At 35.5% G+C, this 22,133-nt stretch overlaps 2 protein-coding genes across 5 annotated transcripts in view; both read right to left on the minus strand.

Annotated features, from left to right (window-relative positions):
• Window positions 1-2,032, minus strand: part of LOC110288641 (complement factor H-like) — a 77,697-nt gene extending 75,665 nt beyond the window's left edge. For 3 of the 4 annotated variants that reach the window (XM_085841663.1, XM_085841656.1, XM_085841659.1), the window contains exon 1: window positions 1,859-2,032. In XM_085841663.1, the coding sequence (XP_085697789.1) occupies window positions 1,859-1,931 (73 nt within the window). In that variant the 5' untranslated portion in view covers window positions 1,932-2,032. The remainder of the gene's footprint in view (window positions 1-1,858) is intronic. The other variant, XM_085841654.1, reaches the window with a different exon arrangement.
• A 3,818-nt stretch (window positions 2,033-5,850) lies between these two features.
• LOC147006142 (complement factor H-like) overlaps window positions 5,851-22,133 on the minus strand; it is a gene marked incomplete at its 5' end in the record, with an annotated part of 36,354 nt that continues 20,071 nt past the window's right edge. The window contains 2 exons of the mRNA XM_085834650.1: window positions 5,851-6,506; window positions 10,316-10,498. Coding sequence (XP_085690776.1) covers window positions 6,310-6,506; window positions 10,316-10,498 — 380 coding nt within the window. The remainder of the gene's footprint in view (window positions 6,507-10,315; window positions 10,499-22,133) is intronic.

A 22,133-nucleotide genomic window follows, 5' to 3' on the forward strand; every position in this document is an offset into this window, starting at 1 on the left:
TGCAGATAACCCCCAGAGGAAGCATGTTCAGGCAGCTAGCCTGAGTTCTCGATCTGGATTCTCAGGAAGAGTAGGGAAAAAAAAAAAAAAAACAAAACAAAACTGAAATATCAGACAGCCAATTTATCTACATGAGGTGGGGGTGGGAAACACAACTGGAAACTTCAGCTTATTGTTTCAACTTTTCTAGTCAGTTCCTGCTGGAAATTGGGAGCACCTGGTTTGATTATGTGATCTCTACTGTTGCTTAGAAGTATCATGCAGGAAGAATTTCAGAGGGGAAGCCCAGATATCTACCATAAGTTTGCTGCCATAAGTTAGTTACCCTAGAAGTGTTGAACATCTTAGTACCTGAAATAAGGTTCTCCATCTGTTTGTCTATCATCGTTCAGTCTGTCTGTTTGTCACCTAATTGTCTACATCTTACTCATTACTTGTTCTTTTGCTTTTCTTGCTGTATACTTTGTAAACTCACTCATTCAAAAGGAAACGTGTGACTATTATTCTCCACACTGTACAGAATATCAACCATACATATTTACAGATCATATGGAATGGACTAAGCAGAGTGTATTTAGACACATTTTGATATGTATGTATATAGATATAGATATAGATTATAGATATAGATATAGATATAGATATAGATATAGATATAGATATAGATATAGATATAGATATAGATATAGATATGTGTGCAATAATAATTAGGGAAAAAGAAAACCTGTGTCACAGAACAAGGAAGAGACTATGGGACAGTTTTGTGAAATAAGAAGAGCAATATAATTATATTAATATATCAAAGTTATGCAAGTACAAAATAATTGAAAGCAAATATTTTGTCATTTCACAGATAGACTTTTCTCTCATTGAATTACTACTTTCCTGTGACAAAAAATTCAAAGTGAATTCAAAGTTACAGCAAAAAGAAATTGAGCTTAAATTTCTGAAATGATTCAAAATGAGAAAGGGTAGATCTTAAAACAAATGTAATGTGAGGATTGAAGAGTTCCATAAATCACCCCTCATTTTCTGGACTCATTAGAAAACAACAAATAGGAAAATAAATACTCCATGAAACCAGATTCAGGCACAGTGACTATATTTCAGAATCCTACTCCATCTTTAAAGCATTATTTGCTAACTCATGGATGTAGTGTCTTTATGAATCTCTCAGGATGGTTGTTAAATCCTCTTCAGACACAGTGTTCATACATTGGTAACATGATCTCCCACTTTCTACATACATTGGAGATATCAGGTAAGAAATTGTTAACATTGTGGTGGCTCACATACAAAGTAACATAATTCTTTTTTATCTTCTTAAAGACATGTCCATTTGCTGAAATATAATTTGTTTGAAATAGGAAAAGTTACTCATTTTAATGACTATGAAATTAAAAGGTATCCAGTTTATAGAGATGAAACCAATCCCACATCAACCTAGATAGATTTAGAGTCTGTCAGGTACTTTGCCCTGTTCAATGTCTGTATTTATTTAGGTGAAATTTCATTTTGAAAATTAATCTTGTTACATGTACTATTTACACATTTATAAAATGAATTTCTTCTTTGTCTCCAAATTATAATTTAGAGGCTATTCACACTTTTCAAATTAGAGAACTGAGAAAATCACTTTATTCAATTTTTCTCTCTTATTGCTTATCAGAACCTCTTTCCAAAAATAAATTTATTTTTACTATCAATATGTTTTCTGTTTTTATTTAAATATTTTATAATTTAGTTTCTATTAATACTGCTTTACTAAAGTTAAATTGAATTTAAAATATTTTCATATACATACAGGAGTTAAAATATTTTACTAGAAATTGCATGTTTCAGATCTGCTTCCACTTACCTTCCCCTTTAGCAGTAGAAAGCCATGCAGTTAGGAGGATATTGGATAAGAGCAACATGCTGCAGAACCCCATGTTCTCAAGCTTAAAGCTCCAGATGTGGTGGTCCTTCTGGGAACTCTGTCATTAAAAATGCTGTGTATGACATTGAACTCCACTGTATTACTAGCATCCAGTTTGGTAAATGTCAAAGTTCAAAAAGGAGGAGCAAAATAAACATTTTTCAATCAATTATTTCACAATAATAAGTTAATCATTTTACATTTATGGAGCAATGTAGTAGCATTCAATTTTTAGTGCCAAGTTTCCTTGTCAGTCATATTGTTATGTAGAAAGGAAGAGGAGAGAGTAAATTTCTTTTGCCTTCGTATAGGCATGATAGCTGGTTAGGACAGTTGGTGATTTTCTTCTTTGTAAGCTTTCATGGCTACTTCTAGTAAAATGAATTGTAGGCCCCAGGTATGAATTTTCAGAACACATTCAGCTTAGGATCATTTGGGCCCTGTGGTATGGAATACACAATATGGAATGATCTTCCTCTTGGGGACAACAAAGTGTCATGGAAACAGTCATCAGTATCTTGACTTCTATTAGACAACCTTGACCAACAACTCAGAAGAGTGCTTCTCTTGTCTAGTACTGTTGTTTGTTACATGGTTTTGGTTGTAGATATGGGCCTTCACATATAGAACTGTCTCTCTACACGTGTATACACACACACACACACACACACACACACACACACACATACATTATTCTGATTGAGGAGTTAATAATATGATTCCTTATGACATTCCCATGCACTATTTCAATATTCTTTCTCTTGTGTTTTTCGACTTCCACTTCCCTAAGTATGTCACTATTTCCTTTTTCCTATTCCTCCTGCTAAATAATTTGTATCCTATTCTTCTTTCTGTTGCTCATCCACCCTAATACTCTGGCAATGGTCTATATTTACCTTTCTGGTCTCTGCAGCTGATTTGGTGTATAGACTTGCATGTGAAGATTTGGAGCTAGGAGTCTCTAATAAAGGAGATCATGAGAAGTTTGTCTTCATGGGTCTGGGTTACCATACACCATACAATCTGTTCTGGTTTGCTCATTTACCTGAGAAGTTTATGATTTCACTTTTCTTTATAGTTGAATAGTATTCCATATTGTATATGCCAGGGATGTTTATGATCTGCTCATCATTTGAAGAACCTTTAGATTGCTTGCATTCATTATGTATTGTGGAAGGGCAGGAATGGACATAGATGAGCAAGTATGTGTGGGTCAAGATGTCAATCTGCACCATGGGTAGACGATCAGACAGTTCACATGGTCATATATTTTGTTAGAAAAGAGACATGGTCAGATGTGCACTTGTTCGCTGATTTATGGACTATAGCTAATTTGTTGGTTAGATGGACCTTGAGGAAGATCATGATTGGAAAATTAATGATGAGGACCTTTGTGTAAGAAGATCTATGTAGATAGATCTTTCCAAATTTCCAAAGGTATATATAAACTTGATTCCCATAGAAATGTTCATCAATAAGTGACTGTTGCTGAGGAAGATTTCAATAAGAAAGTAGCCTAAATGCCTCATTCTGTGAATAGTCAACTTCTTTTCACAGACATCCTTGTCATTGTCCAGTGCACCCTTGAACAATGTGGAGATAGTGAAAGGATAAGGAATATTTATGGCCTTGACAACATGGACTTCCACTCACCAAAGCTGTCCTGGCTAAGCTTCATTCTTAGTGTCAAATCTGCCTATAGCATAGCCCAATAGTGTGCTCCTGATGTAGCATGATTCACTGTGGAGACTAGCCAGCAACCTGGTAACAGGTTGAGTGATATTGCAACACTCCTTCTGTGGAAGGTGCACCTTGTTCTTCTGAAATGGATACTTATTCTGGTTATAACAACTTTCCTGCAAACAATGCCTCTGGGGAAAGTCCATCTGTGGATTTAAAAAATGCCTTATTCACCATTGTGGAATTCTACACAGTGTTGCATCTGACCAAGACCCATGATCATAGAATCCATCTTATCATGTTCCCCATTATTCTGCAGCACCTAGCCTAATAGAAAGATAAAAAGGTCTTTTGAAGATACAGCTACAGTGTGACATTTCATGGCAGTATCTGGGAGGGCTATTGCAGTGTTTTCCAGAGGGCAGAATATGTTTTGAATATTCACACAGTATACAGTATGGTCTCTCTTTAGCCATGATCCATGGTTCAAAGGTCAAGGAGTAGGAAACAGAAACTCAATATGTTCCCTAGTGATACACTAGGGAAAGGATTGCTTCCTTTTCCTGAGATCTAAACCTCGGCTATAATAGAAGTTTTTTGTTTGTTTGTTTTTTTTTGTAGTTTGTGGTTTTTTTTTTGTTTGTTTGTTTGTTTGTTTGTTTTTTTTCGGATTAGAGAATGTTCCTGTAAGGAGCCACAAGAAACATTCTAATGACATAAATGTTATACGTCCATCTGACCACTTAGGGTGTCTAATGTTCTTTAACAAACAGGCTAAGGAAGGAATAAAAGTTTTAAAATGGGTGATAGATCCAACATTACATGGGAAAACAGGATTGCAAATCTACAATGGATGTAAGAAAGATTACATCTGGCATGCAAAGAATACTTATATTATAATGCATCTACACACACAGACACAGACACACACACACACACCCATATATATATATATATATATATATATATATATATATATATATATGTGTATTTAATAGGTATTTGTGTATATATTGTGCATATGTATGTGTGTATATGTATTTGTATATGAACAAAGGTATATATATATATATATATGTATATATATATGTATAACAGGAAAAAAATTAAAACTTATTAGTATTTGTTGAATAAATGTCATGTTTCAATATCAAAAAATGTATAAGCCTATCCAGTTTAAATTACAAACTCTTAAAGATAATGAATAGCATACCTTTATAATAATAACTCTAAAGATAACTATAGTTTTTATAAATTAATTTGTATTGTTATTTTACTTTAATAATTTGTTTGGTACAGTGTATATATGTGTATGTGGTAATTTCAATAGCTGTGATATTCATAGACTTCATGTGCTTGAATGCTTATCCATAGAGTAGAAAGTGACACTATTAGGAGGTGTAGCTTTGTTAAAGTAGGTATTGACATGTTGGGTGAAGTCTGTCACTGTGGAGACAGGTTTTGAGGTTTTCTATGCTCATATTATGCACAGTGTAACACATTGTCTTCTGCTGCTTGTGGAATAAGATATAGAATCCTGAGGTTCTTTGTTGGCATCATGTTTATCTGGGCACTGCCATACTTTCCACAATGATGATAATGTACTAAATATGTTAAATTGTAAGCCAACATCAATTAAATGTTATTCCTCAGAAGAGTTGCCTCGGCTAAAATGTCTCTTTACAACAATAAAAATCCTGCCTAAGACAATGCTCATTGCCTGTTTATAAGTGATGCTAAATACTTAAAGTTTTTAATGTCAATATAATTACAGTGATAGAATTATATACATAATCAAAATCTTAATCCCTTTGTATAATTGCTTGTACCTTTTATTATTTCAATGTACCAAATATTAGAAGTTCATGTGCAAAAAGTTTCTTAGATTTTTTATTGATTTTAAAAATTTTTTAAATGTAGTAATTTTTATTTGTAGTAATTAATTATATAGTATTATGTAGTAATTAATTATATGTTTTCATAATATAATATATGATAGTTGTTTGTTACATGTTTGGGAAATAATACTAATTGGAAGAGTGAGTCAGTATGTCTTCTATTAACTGTAACTCAAACCACACATCAAAAGATATCCAGGAAATCTGAGAAAGTTCTGAATAGAAAGAGATGTTGAAGAACTGACATGTATTTTCTTGCTTGAAATAGTTCATCCTTGGACATCATATTTTGGATTAGGGGTTTTGAATGTTCTGCTTTTGCATTTGGCCATAGTCATTAAAATTACAAATTAATCACCATATAACGAAAACATCTTTATTTATGAGAAGAAATGAATTATACAATACTTCAGATATAAATTGAAACTGTTTCAACAATATGCATGTGTATTTCATTTTTTTCTTTTTTATTAGATATTTTCTTCATTTACATTTCAAATGCTATCGCTAAAACCCCCTATACCCTCACCCCTCCCTGATTCCCAACCCACCCCCTCCTGCTTCCTGGCCCTGGCATTCCCCTGTACGGGGGCCTATGATCTTCACAATACTGAGGGCCTCTCCTCCCATTTATGGCCAACTAAGCCATCCTCTGCTACATATGCAATTAGAGACACAGCTCTGGGGGTGTACTGGTTAGTTCATATTGTTGTTCCTCCTATAGGGTTGCAGACCCCTTTAGCTCCTTGGTTACTTTGTTTAGCTCCTTCATTAGGGATAAAATCAATGAATAAATGTAACGTGATTTTTATACTATACACAAGTGGGATAATTGATGTGACCATTAATGCACTTTGTAAGAAATGGTGGTGATCCTCTTGCTTCTCTATATCTAGGTTTACATGCAAACTCAATATCTTCCCCTGACTGAATATAAACCTTTTTATTTTCTCTCCATCTGAGAATTATGTTATGTCTTTCCATAATGACTTCTGGTATTACACATGCATCTGAAAGAAAAATTACCAATGTTCATTAAGTAATACATAAAACTACAGAGATCACCCTTATCTATAGACCAATTTCATTTTTTTCTGAAAATTAACTATAAATGTAATGTCATTATCAGTAACTTCAAAAATCAATTTAGCTATGAATTTAACAGAAGTGAAAACTTCAATCATAATATTAGTTATACTGGTAAAATAATCTGAAAAGACAAAAATGGAGAAATGTTGTATATTAATAGGTTGTAAGAATTAATAATGAAATGTCCACATCTCCTATGGAAACTAGCAGATTCTATGAACCCACACTGAAATACCAATAACAGTTTTTATACTTTTAGGGGTAAAAATCTAAAATTTGTATGGAGGTACAATATAAGGAGTAGACAACTGGAACTGGAGCAGAAAGGAAAATCTGGAGACATCATAATACCTGATTTCAACATACATCATGAGCCCCACAGTAACCAGAACACTATGAACATGCCAACGAAAGATAAACGTGATTTGAAAACTGATGTATGTATCTTCAGTTACCTCATCTTAACAGACCTTCCAAAAACGTATGTTAGAGAACTGATATCATATTCAGTTAATAAGAATAATTGATATCCTTATGGAGATGATTAAAATTTGATACTGTCTATCATTCTGGGCAAGGTCAACTGAAAGTTGGTCAAGACATCCATGTAATAACAAACCACTGAAAATACAAAGAAACACAATAGGGAAACATTTCATTGGTTTTGGACACTAGATATTTGGAAGGGACTCCAAATTATAAGGCAAAAAGCAAACCTTGACCCATGGATTTCAAAACATACTTGTGGATAGCACAGAGCATAATCAATACAACTAAGAAATAGGCAGCCAGTTGAATCAGAGTAAATGGTTGCCTATTGTTTGTTTCTAGGTATTTACATATCTTTTATAGGGGTGTCTTATGTCAAGGAACATAAGAAAGTGAAAACTCATTTTTTTTTTTTTTGGTTTTGGTTGAATTTGGATTGCTTTTATTTGATTTGATTTGATTGATTTGGTCCTGGTTAGAAGTTATAGCAGTATTTCCCCTAAATTGACTGTATCTTTTAAAAATCGTCTTTGCACTATATCTGTCTTAAACTATACTTAAATAATTGATCAGAATTTCAGTTTGTTGATACCTTTTAAATAAACTGTAACTAGACTGTGAAAAAATGCATTTTAAAAGAAAAATAAGCCAACTAAAATTATATAAATTTATAGATACTTCTCAAAAAAATACACAAGAACCTGAGTATGAAAAACCCTTAAAATATCATTAGCCTGGGGGCGGGGGGAGTGTATTGGGGACTTTTTGGATAGCATTGGAAATGTAATTGAGGAAAATACCTAATAAAAAAAAATAAATGCAATAAAGCAGGCAAATGTAGGGAGTGGCTTAGTAACTTCTACCTCTGCTTGGCTTGGACTATACATGTGTCTTTCTCCTAACAGTGTGACTGGCAACTTCCTCACATTCTCCATTCCTTTCATCTCTAGCAGGGCCCAGACTCGTGGTTTTCCACTTGCAAGTAAGATTATTCTTTTAGGTGCTGAGTGCCTTGAATCTCGAACTGACCAAGAGATAGTTGGTGGGTCATGAATGAGTACAGCCATTTGTACATCCCAGACTTCAGTTCTATCAAAGCTGTTAGTATGTGAATCAGATGCTGGATCAAGATCATTAAGTAGATTTCCTTGGTCCCTTCTCTAGAAAGGCATGGAGAGTAGAAGGGTGGGTAGAGCAGAGCCACAGTTTCAATTTTTTCCTGTTATCCTGATTAAACACTCTGATATGGCCAAATCAAGGGAGAAAGTCTATTTGGGCTAACAGTAGAGGTTTTGGTTTTGGTAGGGAAGTCACACCAGCAGTAGCTTGAAGCATCAGTCACATTACATACTCAATCAAAAAGCAGAGAGCAAAGAGTGAACAAACGCTTCTTCTTAGCTTACTCTCCCCTTTTTAATATAATACAGGATTCTAGGCCTAGGAATGGTGCTGCCCACAGTAGACGGATCTTTCTATCTCACTTAACCTAATACAGACAGTCCCTCACAGGTATGCCCAGAGGCACAGGACCCATATTATTCTAGATCTCATCAGGCCCACAAATAAGATTAACCATCATAATGACTTCATTGAAGGTAGGTTACATGTATCATCTGTGTGATCTGTGAAGATCCATGCATTTGGAAGTCAACTAAGGCAAATTTGTTGCTGAGGGAAACTGCAGCCTCTGGACTATTTTCTCATCTTTCCACAGGTTTCTGGAATCACAACCTATAATTAATTAATGCACAGTGATATAGCTTGACCCAGATTCCCAAACTGGAATGTTTCAGCTATAACTGATGAAAAATGTGTAACTCATCTTCCAAGCAGAGCCAGTGAACAGGTCCCCTTTCTCAGAGGTAATGAGTAAATACATGTATTAAGCAAATATATATATATATATATATATATATATATATATATATGTGTGTGTGTGTGTGTGTGTGTGTGTGTGTGTGTGTGTGAGTGTACATACTATGTATATATGTATGTGTATATATATTTGTTATGTAACAAATATTGATTAAATCCTGCTCTATACCAAAAAAAATATCATTAGCTCTTAATTTTTTTTGCCAAAGCTATAGTAAGATGCCTTGTCACTCAGAAAAGCATTAGAGAAAGTAGCCCTTATAATTACAAATGATCATGAATGTGTGGTGAAAAACTCATAAGCTGTTGATGGGACTGTGACTAAGTGAAATTACTATAGATGAAAACTAAGATTTCTTAAAAATTTTAAAAATAGATTGTACATATATTGTTGCTATGTGCTTTTTTTGTACTTACTCAAAGGAAATAAAATAAACCTCTGCAACATGCAGGTATGTTTATTGCAAACTGCTACATGACTGTAGATAAGATGAAAAAATGGTTTGAACTAATACCAATTGGTAAATTTACAAAGACAATGTGGTAGAATTAAATGTGAAATTTTGTTCAGATATTAAAGATTATTTTGGTTAGAAAAAGGCATTGGAGGACAGTAAGTGAACTAAACAAAACAAAGAACACTACTTTGTGTTCTTTTTCACAGAATGAAAAAATAGACTAAACTATCTGTAAAATGCATGACAGTGACTAATAAAAATTAGTTGTCTTGTCTAAGAGTGGCACATGTTGTATGGATTTAATACCAGATGTATATAGGTTGATTTAAAAAAAAATGGATTCCATGGGCTCACATATTGCTTATTCATTGGGTACTGTTGATACTCAATAAAAAATTAGGAGATATGACCTTGTTGGAGTTGGTGTAGTCTTATTAGAAGAAGAATGTCTATCTCTTTGTGCTGCCTAGGGTCACATGTATAATGCTCAACTACTTCTCCTCCATCATGCTTACCTCTGTGCCATGATAGTTGTCTCAATCTCTGAAATTATAAGCTATTCCCAACAAATGCTTTCTTTTCTAAGAGTTGCCATGGTCATAGTGTCTCTTCACAGTATTAGAACACTGGCTAGGACAATAGGTATAGAATATCATGCTGGTGCCTAGTTTTGTGTACATTAATACATGTTAGTAAAAAATTAATTATAAAGAATAACATTCACAATTTTATTTGACAGGTGGTTTTTATAAAAAGAATCTAATAATCTTGTTTTTATCATATGCTATTGTTTGGCACTGAAGCACAAACAAAACAGTACTTGTATTTTGTGAATGTGCTATTATTAACAGAAAAATATCCATAATATAAAACAAAATCTCCTAAATCTATGAGAATAAGGTACTTACGTAAACAGGTTGGTGGCTCAGACCACTTTCCATTTCTACATGTTATTGTCTTCTTTCCCTTAAGTACATAATACTTCTGGCACTGATAGTCAACTGATGATAATGGTTCATATTCTGGTAATGACAAGGAGGTGATGTCTCCATTGTCAATAGGTGGAGGAGGTCCACATGTCCTTGTTGAGTCTAAGGAGACAACATTTGAATGTTTGAAAATCAAGTCAAATTACAGGCTCAAGCAGAACCAAAAAGAATACAGTATTAAACAAGACTTTAGTGATTTCTGGCTAAATAAATGATTACTTGAAGAAAGATTAATCATATAAACTGAGAGTTACAAGTTCTTCATTATCACCTAAAGCCCTTACTTAACTACAGCAGACATGTCTGCTCTGAAGCCTTCAAGTACTAGTAAATATCTTAACAGCTTCTGAACACACAGATGCCAATGTAGATAGACAATGCTATTAAAGAAATCTAGATCATATATGACCCTGTATATTCCCACTCTCTATCATTTTTGTAGATATACATTTCTAAAGAAGACTTTAAAGTGTATAATGCTACGGAAGGCTAATGAGGCTTTCTGGGTTTCTGATAGGGTCAAAATAAGCACAGACATTTATATGATATACTTTTGCTAAGTATATTTGAAATGCTTGGACATAGTATTTTTAGTAAATATTACATGAAGAGATGAGACATTAAAAATTCTAGCAAAGAAATTCAAAACTCATCTAACTGTATGATATTGTGCTATATGTTTTTCTTTTAGACCCTGAGTGCCCTTGTGAGGACACAGGAAAAGTCTGAAATCAAAAGTACTGATTCTGTTTAGTAAGATCTCAAAAGGACCATCATGAAAATGAACCAAACTCAAAAATGTTAATGTAAAAATAAAACATTCAAAATTAAAACAAAATTAATGTTTTAATGTGAAGGAAAGGAAAAAAACTGGTCATAATGCATGAATGTTCATATTCAAGAACTGAATAAACTCAAATAGGACATGTCCCATGAAGATCCTACCTAGCAATCTACTGAAACTGCCTAAAGAAAACATCTTGGAAAAAGTCAATAGAAAGTCATTATCAACCACACTGGACCAAGATCAAAGAGAAAGAGTCTCCTATCCGTCACCATGCAAACCACAGGAAAAAAAAAAATGAGTGTCAGCCTTAAGTTCCATATCCTGTGGTGCTAGCCTTCTGAATAAAGATATTAATGAAGACATTATCCAAAAAATAATATGAAGGGGTTTTATTTCCATCAGAGAGTTCTTCCTAGGGAATAACTACCAAAATTCATGACATAAATAAAAATGTAAATTAAGATTAGGAGAAATTTAACTGTAAAATTAGGGGTATATAGTAGATGATCTTTATATTCATAAAGCTAGGTTTGTGTTTCAAGTAAAACCAAACATTTAGGAATAGTGTTAATAAAATAATCATAGGAGACAGAGGGAGGGAGGGACATAAATGGGAGAGGGGGAGAGGAGAGAAAAGAAGAAGGGCTGTATCAGATATGGGAGGAAACGGGAAAGAATCCTAGAGGGGCAGGAGAATGACTAGAAATATGTTGCTTGTGGATCTTGGCAATCTCTAGAAATTAAAGACAACAAGGATATATGAGGCTCATGATATTCACATCAAAAAAGCGTAGCTAAAATATCTAACCATGAGAGGATAGAACCTAAAGAGACCACCAGTAGGTAGACCTCAGTTGAGGAATGAGATCACCCAAACATCTTAAAAATGTTTGACTAAGAATTGTTCCTGTCTAAAGGAAATGCAGAGATACAAATGGAGAACAGCCTGAAGAAAATCCCATCGAGTGACCCTCCCAACTTGGGATCCATCATATGCACAGGTACCAAAACTTGGCACTATTACTGATGCCTTGTTGTGCTTGCAGATAGGATCCTAGCATGGATGTCCCATCAGAGGCTCTACCAGCAGCTGACTAAAACAGAAGAAGATACTTATAGCCAACCATTGAATGAGGTCTGGGATATCTATGGTAGAGTTAAGAGAAGGATTGAAGGAGTAGAAAGGTATTGTGAACCAACAGGAAGAACAACAGTAAAAACTAACCAGAACTCCTCAGAGCTACCAGAGACTAAGCCACCAAAGAAACTATATACATGGACTGGTCCATGGCCCCTGGTACATATGTTGCAGAGGAGTGCCTTGTCTGACCTCAATAGGAGAGGATCAGCCAAATCCTGTAGAAACTTGATGCACCAGGGAAGATAGATGCTGGTAGGAGTAAGGTATGTGTAGGTGGGTGTATGGGGGAGATCTCTCTCAGTAGCAAAGGTAAGGGGGTGGAGGGAGTGAAGAACTTTGGGGGAAGGGGCCTATAATTGGAATGTAAATGAATACAATAATAAAAAGAAAGAAAAACTATGATAAATAATCATGAAAATCAAAGTAACGGGATTTTTTTAAAGGACAATACGAGGAAGGGAGTAAATAAATTAAACAAGGACTTTGAAAAAAATGAAAATAAAAAAGAATGGCATTTAATATATGTAAGAGAAAACTCTGAAGGAATCAGTAAGGAAACTTGAGGAAATGGGAAACACAATTGGATTTTGAAGGGAAGTTCAGTTTCTACTTACACATTGGAATATAAAATGTCAGCATTAATTAATGATGATACATATACAAACAGGTATGGTGACTTTAGGATCAGCGGGTTAGAAAACAATTAGAGATAGAATACTCAGATTGTGTATACAAAAGGAATTAAAAATGCATATTTCTATTACATTTTTGAGAACCACTCCTCCAAAACAAGGTGAAAAAACAGAAAGAAATCCAGAAAAGCCTGGCTGCTATTCTGAATACATCACAGCCTGAAGGCTTCTGATGAGTTCTGCTATATGCAGGTAAGGGAACCTCCAAAACAACTGCAGCAGATGGTGACCTCGAGGGCCCAAGCAGACTCAGGATTCATCACCCCCAAGCCCCCAGCCCCCTGAATTTCACACCCCTTCTAGCCTGCACCTTCTGCTGAGGCAGATCACCACCTTGTTTGCTCCTCTAAAGACACTACAGTATGAAGACCTCCCAGGAGTTTTGCTACATGTAGGATACCTGACCAAACAGTCTGAAAGCCTCCCATGAGTTCTGCTGTACACTGAGCAACAGAACCCACAGTCTGATGGCCATCTAGGAGATCTGCTACAGCCAGGGCAACAGATCAGCAGCTTGTCTGCTGCTATGAAGATCCCACAGTCTGAAGGCCTCCCATGGGAGCCACTGCAGCCAGGGCAGAATTTCACCAGTGTACATGCCCCTATGAAGACCTCACATTCTGAAGGCTTCACATGATGTCTGCTACAGTGAGGGACACAAGCCTACCAGCAATCCAAGGACACAAGAGTCAGGATCAAGACAGACATCCCCAGTACAGCTAACACCAGAGATAACTGAGTTGCTAGAATCAAGCATAAGCCCATAAGCAACAGAAGCCAATAAACTTTGGCATCATCAGAACATAGTTCTCCCACCACAGCAAGCTCTGGATGTACCAACACACCTGAAAATCACGAAGCTGACCTAAAAACTTATCTCATAAAGATAATAGAGTCATAAATAAGTCATGGAAAGAAATACAAGAAAACACATGTAAACAGGTAGAAGCAAATAAATCCCTTAGTGAAAATAGGATAAAACACACAATCAAGTGAAAGTGTTGATCAAAATGGTCCAAGATATAAAAGTAGAAATAATAAAGGAAACACAAATGTGGGCAACCTGTGAATTGGAAAACCCTAGGAAAGATGTCAGAAATTACAGATGAAAGAATGACCAAGAGAATACAAGAGATATAAGAGAGAATCTCGGGTGTAGAAGATACCTTACAAGATATTGAGCTCCCCCATCAAAGCAGAGGGAGGGAGTGGGATAGGGGATTTCTAGGGGAGGGAGGGGAACTGGAAAAGGGGATAACATTCGAAATGTAAATAAAGAAAATTTTGAATTAAAAAAAAGTTATGGACACACCTTCAAAAAATATCAAAACATAAAACAACTCCTAACCCAAAACATCCAGAAAACTCAGGACACAATGAAAAGCCCAAATCTAAGAATAATAGAAATAAAGAAGAGCAAAGATTTCCAGTACAAAGGACGTTCAAATGTCTTGAACAAAAGTATAGAAGAAAACTTCCCCAACCTATAAAAAGAGATGGCCATATATATAGAAGAAGCCTAAAGAACAACAAATAGATTGGACCAGAAAAGAAAATCCTCTCATGTCATAATATTCAAGAACATTAATTGCACATGACAAAAAAAAATATTAAAAGGTGTAAGTTGCAAATGCTAAGTAACACACAAAGGCAGACTGGTCAGATTACACCAGACTTCTCAACGGAGACACCAAATGCCAGAAGAGCATGGACATATGTCATGTAGACCCTAGAAGAAGACAAATGCCAACCCAGGCTACTATACTCAGCAAAACTCCCATTCAACATAGATGGGGAAACCAAAATATTCCAGGACAAAAACACATTCAAACAATATCTATCTATCAACCAAGTCCAACAGAGGTTTCTAAAAGATAAACTCAAACACAAGGAGGGTACCTTCACCAAAAAAAACAACATATTCATCATCTCAAAACAAAACAAAATGGAGAGAATTATACACATAGAATGTTTTCTTCAACAACATAACAGGAACTAACAATCATCTGATTTAATATTTCTGAAAATCAATGGGCTCAATTTTCCAATAAAAAGATAAGGTAACAGACTAGATATGCAAACAGGATCCAACATTTTGTTGCATACAAGAAATACACCCCAATTACAAAGACAGACACTACCTCAAGTAAAAGGCTGGAAAAAAAAGTCTTTTAAGCACCTGTTCGCAAGACAAAAACATGTATTGTGATCATAACATCCAATAAAATAGACTTTCAGTTCAAAAGTAATCAAGTGAGCTGTGGAAGGATACCTCATATTCATGAAAGGAAAAATCCACCAAGAGAAACTGTCAATTCTGAACCACTATACCACAAATACAAGGCCACCAACATTCATAAAAGAAACTTTACTAAAGCTCAAAAAAATAAATAGAACTCCACACAATAATAGTGGGACACTTCAATACCCCACTCTCACTAACAGACATGTCATTGAAACAGAAATTAAACAGAGACACAGTGAAACTAACAGAGATTAAAAGCCAAATGGATTTAACAGATATCTACAGAACAATTCCCCTAAAACCAAAGAAATATACCCTCTACTTAGCACCTCATGGTACCTTCTCCAAAATTGACCATATAATGAATCACAAAACAAGCCTCAACCAATACAAGAAGATTTAAATAATACCATGCATCCTATAAGATCACCTTGGCCTAAGGTTGGTCTTCAGTAACACCAAATCAACAGAAAAACCACATACATGTGGAAACTGATACCTAAACCACACAAGGATTAAAAAAGAAAAAGAGAATATCGACCAATTTTGCAAAATTACTCAATAAAACTCTAGCAAACTGAATCCATGCCATCATTCACCATGATTATGTAGGCATCATCCAAGGGATGCAAGATTGGTTAAATATACAAAATCCATTAACATAATCTATTATATAAACAAACTGAATGAAAAAAATCACATGATTATCTTATTAGATGCTGAAAAAGCATTTGACAAAATATAACGCCCCTTCATATTAAAAGTAGTGGAGAAATCAGGAATTCAAGGCTCGTATGTAAACAAAATAGAAGCAATATACAGCCAACTCACAGGCAATATCAAATAGTTAAGAGATACTTGAAGCAATCCCAATAAAATAAGGGACAAGATAGGGAAGTCAACTTTTCCATTTCTATTCAATAGAGTAATCAAAGTTCTAGCTAGAGCAATAAGAAAACAGAAGGAGATCAAGAGGATACAAATTGGCAAGGAAGAATTCAGGGTATCACTATTTTCAGATGATAAGATAGTAAACATAGGCAACCAAAATAGTTTTACTAGAGAAAAGTGGCTGGATATAAAATTAACTCAAACATATCAAATACTGTCCTTTATATGAATGATAAGCAGACTGAGTGTGAAATAAGAAAACAATACCCTTCAGAACATTCAAAGATAGTATGAATTATCTTGTGGTAACTCTAACCAAACAAGTGAAATATCTGTATGACAAGAACTGCAAGTCTCTCAAGAAAGAAATCAAAGAAGACCTCAGAAAATAGGGAGTCCTCCCATGCTCATGGATCAGCAGGATTAACATAGTAGCATTGGGCATCCTACCAAAAGTAATCAACAGATTCCTTGCAATTCCCATCAGAAGTAAAACACAAGTATTCAAAGACATGGAAAGAGCAATTCTCAAGTTCATCTGGAAAAACAAAAAACCCAGAATAGTGAAAATAACTTCTGGGAGGAATCACCATTCCTGACCTCAAGATGCAATAGTGATAAAAACTCCATGATACTGGTACAGAGACAGACACTTTGATCAGTGGAATAGAATTGAAGGCCCACAAATAAAACCACTCATTTAAGGACATGTAATCTTTGACAAAGATGCCAAAAGGATACATTGGAAAAATGAAAGCATCTTCAGTTGATGGTTCTATTCTAACTGACAGTCAGTATGTAGAAAAATGAAAATATATCCATATTTGCCACCTTGCACAGAGGTCAAGTCCAAGGGGATGAAGGACCTAAACATATGGCAGAAACACTGAATCAAATAGAAAAGAAATTGGGGAAGGGCCTTGTACTCATTGGCACTGGGACAAATTTCCTAAGCAGAACTCCAATATCTCATTCCCTAAGATGAAGAATTGATAAATGGGACCACATCAAACTGAAAAGCTTCTATATGGCATAGGATATACTCAATAGGAAAAATGTCAACCTACAAATTAGATAAAAATCTTACTTACCCTCCATTCAATAGAGGACTACTATCCAAAATATATAAAGAACTCAAGAAACCAACCACCACGAAACCAAAAAAACCTTATCAAATTGGATATAGAACTCAACAACAACAACAAATCACAAGAGAGGAATTCTTAGTGGCTGAGAAGCACGGAAAGAAATGTTCAAAGTCCTTAGTCATCAGGGAAATTCAAATCAAAGTGACTCTGAGATTCTACCTTACACCAATCAGAATGGCTAAGGTCAAAAACTAAGGTAACAGCACATGTTGGCAAGAGTGCAGAGAGAGAGGAACACTCTTCCATTGCTTGAGATTTCAAACTGATAGAACCAGTGTGGAAATCAATCTGGATTTTCCTCAGAAATCTTGAAATAGATATACCTGCATATCCAGCTACACCATTCTTGGGCATATATATCCAAAAGATGTCACAGCATGCCACAGGGGCACATGTTTTTCTGTGTTCATAGTGACCACATTTGTGGTAGCCAGAAGTTGGAAACAACCCAGATGTCCCACAACAGAAGAATGGATGCAGAAAATATGGTTCATTTACAAAATGGAATACTACTCAGCTACTAAGAATGAGGACATCTGAGATTTGAAGGCAAATGGATGGAACTAGAAAATATTATCCTGAATGAAGTAACTCAGACCCAAAGGACAGGCATGGTATGTACTCACTAATAAGTGGATATTAGTCAAAAAAGTATGGATACAATCCTCAAACCACAAGAATATAAATAAGCTTAAGGGCCCAATTGAGGATGCCTTAGTCCCACCTGGGAGGGAGAGGAAAGCAATCATGGGTGGAAGGGGGAGGGAGGGACCTGAGTGGGAGAAGGGAAAAGGGGAACATGATCAGGTATGAAAAACATTCAGAGGGTGTAAATTGGGGGATAAGGACTGGACTGTAAAAAAAGATTTTAAAAAATCCATAAACAGAGAACCCAAATACAAAGTAACAAATGAAATGATAATAAATAACATACTAAAAATCTTTTCACATATAAATTATCTGAATAGTGAGATTTGATTGTTGGACTAGGCAGTATATGATTCTTTTCTTTTTTTTTGTTTTTGTTTTATTTGGTTTTGTTATTGTTGTTGTTGTTGTTTGAGACAGGGTTTCTCTGTATAGCCCTTGCTGTCCTGAAAAGCATGATGTAGACCAGGCTGGTCTTGAACTCAGAAATTTGCTTGCCTCTGCCTCTCAAATGCTGGGATTAAGAGCATGTGCCACCACACCAGGCTAATGATTCTTTATGGGAATGATTTAAATATGTCCATCTTAATATATAGTTCATATACAATAATAAATAATTGAGGTAAAATAGACAATTTCTGTGCTTGTACAGCTAAATTTAGCATGTACTCACTGAAAATTCACACATGTTGAATGCAACATGTAAGAAATAAAGAAAGCTAACAAATAAAATGTTTTTTTCTCATATGGAGATATTCTATTACACTATATATTTACATTTGAAAATAATCATTTGGAAAATCTCTTCTCAAGCTTTACATAAATATTATGTTTATACATTTACATTTTAATAAATGAATGAATATCTTTAGTTGTAAGGTGATTCATTTCAACTTAGTAGCAATTGTTCCAGTAATCTGGTGCAAATTTATTGAAAATTTCCACCATATTTCTTTATTATATTCACCCAAACTGTATCATTTCATTTTATTAAAAATGCTTCTCTTATCACTTTGGTAGTGAACTATCACTTAACAACTGTATCATCTCTCGAATGACCATGAGCTCTACACTGACTGGATGGCCAAGAACTGAAGATTGGATAGTTCAGACACCTAAAATGGGTGTCCTGTCAAGTTGTCATCAGGCAGGCTTTTTCTGGCAGCCGATGGGAGCATAAGAGAGAGTCTAAATTGGAGATTTTCATTGGATACCTTCCCTTGAAGATCAGGGAATTCTACAGAAGATGGCTGGTGAGCGGAATTTTGGGAGTCAGAGGGCATGTAGGACACCAGGAGAACTAGCCCACTGAATTAAATAAGCACTGTTCATATGGGCTCACAGAGAATTAAGCAGCAAAGAAGAGGAAGGTATGAATCTGCACAAGGTCTTCTGTGTATGTGATAGCTGTTAGCATGGTGTTTTTGTGATATTCCTAACAGTGGGAGTAGTTGTACATCTGACTATTTCACTTGCTCTTGGGACTCTTTTACTCCTGTTAGGTTGCCTTGTCCAGCCTCAATATGAGAGGATTTTTAACTTGTCTTATTGTATCTTGTGTTGTCATGCTTGGCTGTTATCACTTGGAGAACTATGATTTTCTAAAGGAAAGCAGACAGCAGGGGATTTTGGTGAGAGGTGCAGTTTGTGAAAGCTGAAAGAAGTGGAAGGGGAAGAAACTGACCAATTATAAAAAATAAAGTTAAAAAAAAAAACAACACCCTTAGTCATTAAAGAAATGCAAATCAAAACAACCCCGAGATTCTATCTTACACCATCCAGAATGGCTTCTCAAATCATTCAAGTGATATTACATGCTGGCCAGGATGTGGAGAAAGGGGAACACCTCTCCATTGTTTGAGGGATTGTAAATTTATACAACTACTCTGGAAAACAATCTGTCAGTTCCTCAGAAAATTGGAAATCATTTTACCTGAAGACCCAGTTATACCACTCTTGTGCACATACCCAAAAGATGCTCTACCATACCACAAGGAAAAGTGCTCCACTATGTTCATAATAGCCAGAAGCTGAAAACAACCCAGATGTCCCTTAACCGAAGAATGGATACAGAAAATGTGGTTCATTTACACAATGGAATGATATTTAGCTATTCATAAGTAGGATATCATGAATTTTCAAGAAAATTGGTGAAACTAGAAAAAAATCATCTTGACTAAGGTAACCTAGGCCCAAAAGGACATTAATGGTATATACTCACTGATAAGTGGCTATTAGCCCAAATGAACAGAGTACCCATGATACACCCCACAGATCCTAAGAAGTTAAACAAGAAGGAAGGTCCAAGTGAGGATGCTTCAGTCCAACTTAGAATGTGAAATAAAATAATCATGGGAGGTAGAATCTGGGTGTTATCTGGGTGAGAGCCGGGAGGGGAAGAGAAAAGGGGGCAGAGGCAGGATCAGGTATGGGGTAAAACATAAGAGAAGCTCAGAAGGCCAGGAAAATAAATGGAACCCTGAAGCTGCCAGGCACAAGGCATCAGGGGATCCTCCTTAAAGTCCCAGAGACCCACGATCTAGGAGGCTCCCAGGTCTCAATGTGGGTGACCTTAAGCAATATCCTCAACAGTTGGAAGAGGGACCCTGAGGAAAGCACCTCCAATAGTTCAACTGGACCTCCAGTGGAGAGATGTAATATCAACCCACCTTCAGATTTTTTGACCCCAAATTGTTCTCAAAGAAATGCAGGGACAAAAATAGAATAGAGATTGAAGGAATTTCTGACCAACGTGAGATCTGTCTGTCCCATGGGAGTGCATCAAATAACTGACACTATTACTGGTGCTATGTTGTGCTTACAGACAGGAGCCGAGCATAGCTTTCCTCTGATAAACTTTACTAGCAGCTGACTGAGACAGATAGAGATAGAATCAGATGGATGTCTGGGAACCCTATGGAAGAGAGAGGGGATGAATTGAAGGAGCTGAAGGGGATGGAAAGCCCATAGGAAGAACATGAGCTCACAGAGACTAAGCCACAATCCAAAGAGCATAAAGGGACTGGTTAGCTACTCCTGGCACATATCTAGCAGAGGACTCCCTTTTCTGGCCTAGAGGGAAAAGAAGCACCTAATACTTCATAGAATTGATGCTCCTGGGAAGATCGCAACCTCTCAGAGGTGAAGTAGAGGGGACATGGGGGGAAGTGCTCTGGGAGGGAGACTGTGGAGAGATAACATTTGGGACGTAAATAAATTAAATAAATTAAAAAATATTTACACTGCTTGTTTATTTCCAGTAATGTACAATAACTAAATTAAGTTGTCAAATAAACATTAGGGAAAATGATGCCCCATCTTTGCATTTTGGTGGTTCTGTCCAAATTGCATTTTGACACTTCATTTCCAGTTCCCCAAATAGTTCAAAAGCTTTATTACATTCATAATTTACTCTGTCACCAGGTGGATATTTAGCCTGGGACTTGTTACTATAGTAGCATTTGGCATATGTGGTGGATCCACACAGTGCAAAATAAAGTATCACTACCAATTTGCTCATCTTGAGTGTTAAGTTATTGCATAAGTTTCCAAATATATTTATGACTTGATGAGTGGATAAAAAATTGCTACATTATTTACACACAGAAAATAAAAACATGAATGTCACAGTGATGATGGGAAATAGATAAAAACTCATCCTGAGTGAGGTATCATCAGGTGATATCAGGTGTAAAGTCAATGGAAACCAAATTACAATCCACAGAATAACAGAGGTTAGGTACAGCATAAGGGACTGGGGGCAAGGTATTGTGTCCATAAGATGCTGAAATAGGGTTGGGAGTTATGGATTCCAGGAAGGGGAGACAAAAAAACAGAATACAAAGAGGAACAACAACAGTTAAATGTCATTTGAGGGATAATATAGAAACCTAATTCTTGTATTATCAATTCTGTATGTAGCTGTAATAGAAGGAAATGTTAACAGGCTAGATGTGTCATCATAAAGAAGGTAAGAAGTGCTTCCTTATACCACATTCTGTTATTTTGAATCTATTAAACAACTTCAAAGAATTAATAATCTCAGAAAATACCATATATTTTGGGATGAGTGTAGGGAGCACATTATGGGAAAAAGAAATTTTGGACTTTACTACTCGGTGGCAAATCAAAAAAAAAAAATACAATTCACATGAGCAGATGAAGTCTGCAGACTGTATATCATAA

Source organism: Mus caroli, unplaced genomic scaffold (assembly GCF_978045245.1).
Source record: "Mus caroli unplaced genomic scaffold, Mus_caroli_1 scaffold_1, whole genome shotgun sequence".
NCBI lineage: Eukaryota > Metazoa > Chordata > Mammalia > Rodentia > Muridae > Mus > Mus caroli.